At 37.4% G+C, this 5,000-nt stretch overlaps 1 protein-coding gene across 2 annotated transcripts in view; it reads left to right on the forward strand.

Annotated features, from left to right (window-relative positions):
• Window positions 1-1,287: 1,287 nt before the first annotated feature.
• The window catches only part of LOC137979226 (sushi, von Willebrand factor type A, EGF and pentraxin domain-containing protein 1-like), a 14,427-nt gene continuing 10,714 nt past the window's right edge, over window positions 1,288-5,000 (forward strand). Inside the window, exons 1-5 of one of the 2 annotated variants that reach the window (XM_068826433.1) lie at window positions 1,288-1,603; window positions 2,711-2,964; window positions 3,494-3,608; window positions 4,004-4,126; window positions 4,589-4,711. In XM_068826433.1, coding sequence (XP_068682534.1) covers window positions 1,534-1,603; window positions 2,711-2,964; window positions 3,494-3,608; window positions 4,004-4,126; window positions 4,589-4,711 — 685 coding nt within the window. In that variant the 5' untranslated portion in view covers window positions 1,288-1,533. The remainder of the gene's footprint in view (window positions 1,604-2,710; window positions 2,965-3,493; window positions 3,609-4,003; window positions 4,127-4,588; window positions 4,712-5,000) is intronic. The other variant, XM_068826434.1, reaches the window with a different exon arrangement.

A 5,000-nucleotide genomic window follows, 5' to 3' on the forward strand; every position in this document is an offset into this window, starting at 1 on the left:
TTCAATATAGCATGATAGTTGATTACGAATCGCGGATTTCTCCGTCTTTAAAAGTGTGCCCAAGTAGAATCGAGTAGGCAGGGTACTATGCAGCTCCTAAAATCCTCGTCGTTAGAGCGAAAACCTTAAGTCAACAGCTAAACACATTAATATTTCCGTTTATTCAACAATTCTTTCATAACGGATAAAATGTAGTGGGGAACAAGATCTCATCTAATAAAAGTTTATTACTGTCAAAAATATATCTACAGTTCCTCGTTTTTCATGAACTTAGCTCAACTTGAAGTGTCTCCAAAGCTGCAACGTTATAATTTGAGCCACCTGGCACATTTTCTGTGCAGAAAAAATATTTACCCGGCGTGAGCTTTCAATCCTTGCTGGGAAATAAAGATTGTTCAGGGTAGGCATGCCAGACCTGGTGAGCTAATCTCCTTCGGTCTTTTATTTTTTCGTTCGTAAAGGCCTTTGTTTTGATAGGTGACTGCGACACCACCCGCCGCGCTGAGCATTGAAACGTTCTCGTGTGATATGAGTATGGGTTGTTCTGGAAAAAGCCTATATTTGGGGGGGGGGTGGGGGGGTGGGGGGATGATTACACGTCACACGAGGTTCTTAGTATGTTTGTTACATCACTTTCAATACAAGACAGATATAGATTGGCTGCAAAGTAAGCGTAAGGGAAGTACTATTGGCTTTTAACAAAATAGTTGAAAATCAGTATGAGCTTTTGAATGATACTTTTAGAAAAATGAAACATTTAACAAAGTGAACGAACATTCGGATTTTCGCTCGATATTTATTGAACCTTCTGTAGGAGCCTATCAATGACCGTTTGACAATGTTCTGTGCTCATTAACTTCAGCTGCTGGTGGTCGCATGCAAACTAGAACAGCATAGCAACTATTTGCTCCTTATTGGATACGTTTACTTTTAAGAATCATTAAATTTTTGGCATGGTCCGAGAATTTGGCAACGATTGAATATTTTCCTTCCAGCAATTTTATTAGCTTATTCTACTTATGCAAATGAACTGTAGCTATTCTTAGATGTATTAAACCTCGGCGTTTGTTGTATGACTGATGAAATTAATCCATTTGTTATTGGTTCAGATAGCTGGTCAAAGCATCGTTAATTTTGAATTTGTACCGCAGCCCAAATTAGAGCGCGCGCGTTCTTATTTTCTTGGTCGCTTGATAAATGGGTAATCATGTGAAAGCTCGAGCAATTAAAAATTTATACTCGCACTCGGGAGACTTTTGGAATATTACTCGTAGCGTAATTCCTTGATTGCACTCGCATACAAATGATAACTTACCAAACTGGTGACAAAGATGAGGCTTAATTTCTATTGTTTTGCTAAAATGTCCCATTGTTGTCTACTATTTGCGTAGAACTTTAATCAGTATGCCAAAATTGGGCTTGAGCCATATGTTTTGCAATGAAACAAAATTGAGGTCACTTCTTGAGAAGCACACTTTCTTTTCTTAAGAAGCACACTTTCTTATCTTTAATTTCTTCAGAATTGCCGCTTAAATGGCAACGACTACCTTCTTTACTGCGAATGTTTTGACGCTGCTTTTTGCTGTCTGGACCTGTTCTGAAGGTGAGCCAATTTAGCTTGACTGTGTCTGTTTATGCTGGTTTTTAACACTTGTGTCAAATTGGCCGTTTCGTTGTTGTCATTTTAAAAGATTAGTAACAAACACTTCATTTCTAGATTTTTACTGATGCAAAATTCTTGCCCTGTATCATTGACTTCCAAGTGTTCCAGAAAATATAACTGTGTGTGTGGGGTTTTAATACAGCTCTTCGTATGCAAAAATTTAAACCGTCATGATATTAAACTTTTTCAGTAGGTAAACATAAAATTTTATTACGAAAGAGCTTTAACTCGCAAGTAGATTAGCTTTCTTAAATTAAAAGAGAAACAAAAAAAATATTTAACTCTAACAAGCGCGCTTTCTTGGACTATTATGAGAATTCAGTTCTTCAACAAAACTGAATCATATATTCCCAGAATAGCATGAAACATTGGCTGGATTTGTTGTTTTATGTGAGTGTTTCGTAAATACTCTCAGAAATGCTACTAAGAGCGGAGCCAGTTTAATATAACTGACTTTATTTGTGTTTTAATTGCTTTGCGTTTTCTGTTTTTCTTTCTGACCTCTCGATGCCCGCTCGTGCTGTTTGAAATTTATGATATAGCAGGAAGAGTTTCCCTCTGTTTCGTGCTAAGAAATTTAGGTGTATAATTACGTATTTCCACAATGAAACGCCTTAACCTAAATCAACATATCTTGCTTTAAAAGAATCCCGCGTTGATTATTCGCTGCGTCGGGGTTTACTTCACGTCAGGGGTTTCAATAAGCCAGATATTTACCTAACTGTGTGCTGGTTTCATAAGGTTAATGCCTAACCTTCTATTTCAGCTACTTCATTTGCCAATAAAACGAAACAATTTGGTGTAACGTACTCAATACCACACTCCGCACAAAATTGATGAAAGACATTTTTAAAAGAAAAACTTAACACTCTTAACTTGAAAACAAATAATTTCTGCCATCGTCTTCTCATTTTACTATCTAAGCCTGTTCATCTTATGTTAAATTCACAATGAAGTTGACAAAAGCACTTGCCGTAACGTGTTTGTTACACTTCAGTAGAGTTGTTCGTGTTTTTTCTTTAATATGTGATAATATTATGGGCTTAGATACTTGCAGAGTTCTAAAGTTTACTGCACCCGAGGAAGACAGATATTTAGAACATCACGTGATAAGGTCGATATTGATGGATGACAATGACTTTTGTCAAATGAAGTGTTATTTGGAGCAAACATGCTTATCGTACAATCTTGGAACGATGGGATCTGGGGACAAGTTTGTATGTGAGCTGAGTGTCTCAGATCATTATCAACATCCGGAAGATTTGGTATTCAAGAAAGGCTTCTCGTATCACCCAGCGGTTGTAAGTATACTATTAAAATACTACCCAACTTGATTGCGAAAAGTTAAAAAAAGGATTATTCACCATCACCATATAAACTAAAATGCACTCTAGTGAAAACCCCTAGACGCGCAGTGGTTGAGCAGTTCAGAGCACTGGATTTGAATCGAAATCTGGAGCTCTCTGATTCAGTTCGACCAATATTCCTCAGTGGGGCAAGCTTTGTCAATAATGTCACTGGTAAACTGCTAAACCTACCAGCAGTTAACACTTTTACCTTGCATAATTGCTCAAATCGTGAAGAGTGAATTTATGTGACACAAACTGATATTCGGTAAATTAAAATTAAAAACTAGCGTTTGTAAAAGGAAAACTGAAGTTATTCCACTTCTATATCAAAGTTAAGGATAAGGGAAAACAAGCTGCATATATCGCGAGATAACACTTCTTTCCGTTTGCAAGTGTTTTGAATTTTCTATTCACTAAACCCCGTTATAAGCCAGACTTGGATTCATGGCTTAAGACAGCCGGCCTAATTTGTTTTCAACAGAAGTTGTGTGGTGATATCTCTTGCCCTCCTGCTGCTTCCTGTGTAGCCAATCATCAAGGTCGGCTCCACTGCGTGTGTCCATCTAACTGGCCTGAAATACAAAACTGCGAAAAAGGTATGTAAAAAAGAAAAGGGTCTTCCTGACCAAGAGTAGTCAATGTTTAAAACAGGAACTGAGAGTTGTTCATACAAAAAAGGCATCCTGCTATTCCAAATTCGTATCACTCATTCTCAATCATATCCCCCTTATATTTCTTTCTCTTTATTGTTATCTCTGAAATTGAATTTCAGTTCGTTTCCTTGTATATTTGTGATTTTATTGGGCCGTAACCCTGTTTTCCAAAAAATAATCAACACTCCATTTATCAGTTACAGCGTGATCGATGGATTGTTAGTCAGTTAGTGAATTAATATTTATAGCTTTAGACTGAATGCGTTGAAAAGAGAAATGTAAAGGTCAACAAGAAACATCATTTTATGCAGAAGGTATTTCTTCTCAAAAAAATTTAGATTCCAATGAATGTCTCTCTGGATCACATGACTGTTCCGCTGACGCTTTCTGCAGCAACACTGCGGGCTCATTCACCTGTATTTGTAAGACAGGATTTTCTGGAGATGGTAAAATATGCCAAAGTAAGAGCCGATCATTTCTTATGTTATTTTAACCTTGATATTCGTATGCACAGGTAGAAGTGAGGAATGAAAGGCATAGATCAAGCAGGCGTTTTTACTAAAACAAGAGGCGTGTTCTTGCGTACCTTCTTTGACTTTATTTATTTCATTATTTTTTGAAATTTCCTAGTTCCTCCATTCATACTCATGCTAATAATTCACGAAAACATGGGAAAATACATACGTTGGAGGGGGAGGGGGCGGGCATGCAGGCGTGTTCAAAACACTGGAACTAAAGATAGTAAACCAGGAGTTGCAAATTACTTCACATCAGACATGAGGACATTTAATTTTTTTAGTTCTTAGTTCGTTTGTTCAAGATACTGATTCCTATCAGACCGAAGTAGCGAAAGCTGACCCTCAGTACTTATGACGAGTTCTAGTAGATAATTGCTAACTATGCATTATATTTCGTTTACCCAGATATAGATGAATGTGCAACAGGAAGTAATGACTGTCACGTGGACGCCACGTGCACAGATACTGAGGGGAGCTATAACTGCGCGTGCAATGATGGCGTGATCGGCGATGGAGTTTCATGCGTAGGTCAGCGGCAATTTTTCTTATGCAAGTCATGCGAAGAAGCGTTTTCCCAAATTTATAGAGATTTGTAAACTTAGAAAACATCTGTCACTGAGTTTTGCTACAAAAGCGTAAGTTTATCTCTCGAAGAACTAAAAAACAATAAAATGATAATTTTTCCAATACCGGAACTGTTCAGACAGCCATATTCCCCGAAATAAGTCACTTAATTTTAATCAACTCGGCCGTCATGTAAATACCACGTCACGCTAAAGCTTAGACATTCAAGCGCAGTCTATGACAAAACCAAGAA

This window comes from Montipora foliosa, chromosome 12 (genome assembly GCF_036669935.1).
Source record: "Montipora foliosa isolate CH-2021 chromosome 12, ASM3666993v2, whole genome shotgun sequence".
In the NCBI taxonomy this organism is placed as follows: domain Eukaryota; kingdom Metazoa; phylum Cnidaria; class Anthozoa; order Scleractinia; family Acroporidae; genus Montipora; species Montipora foliosa.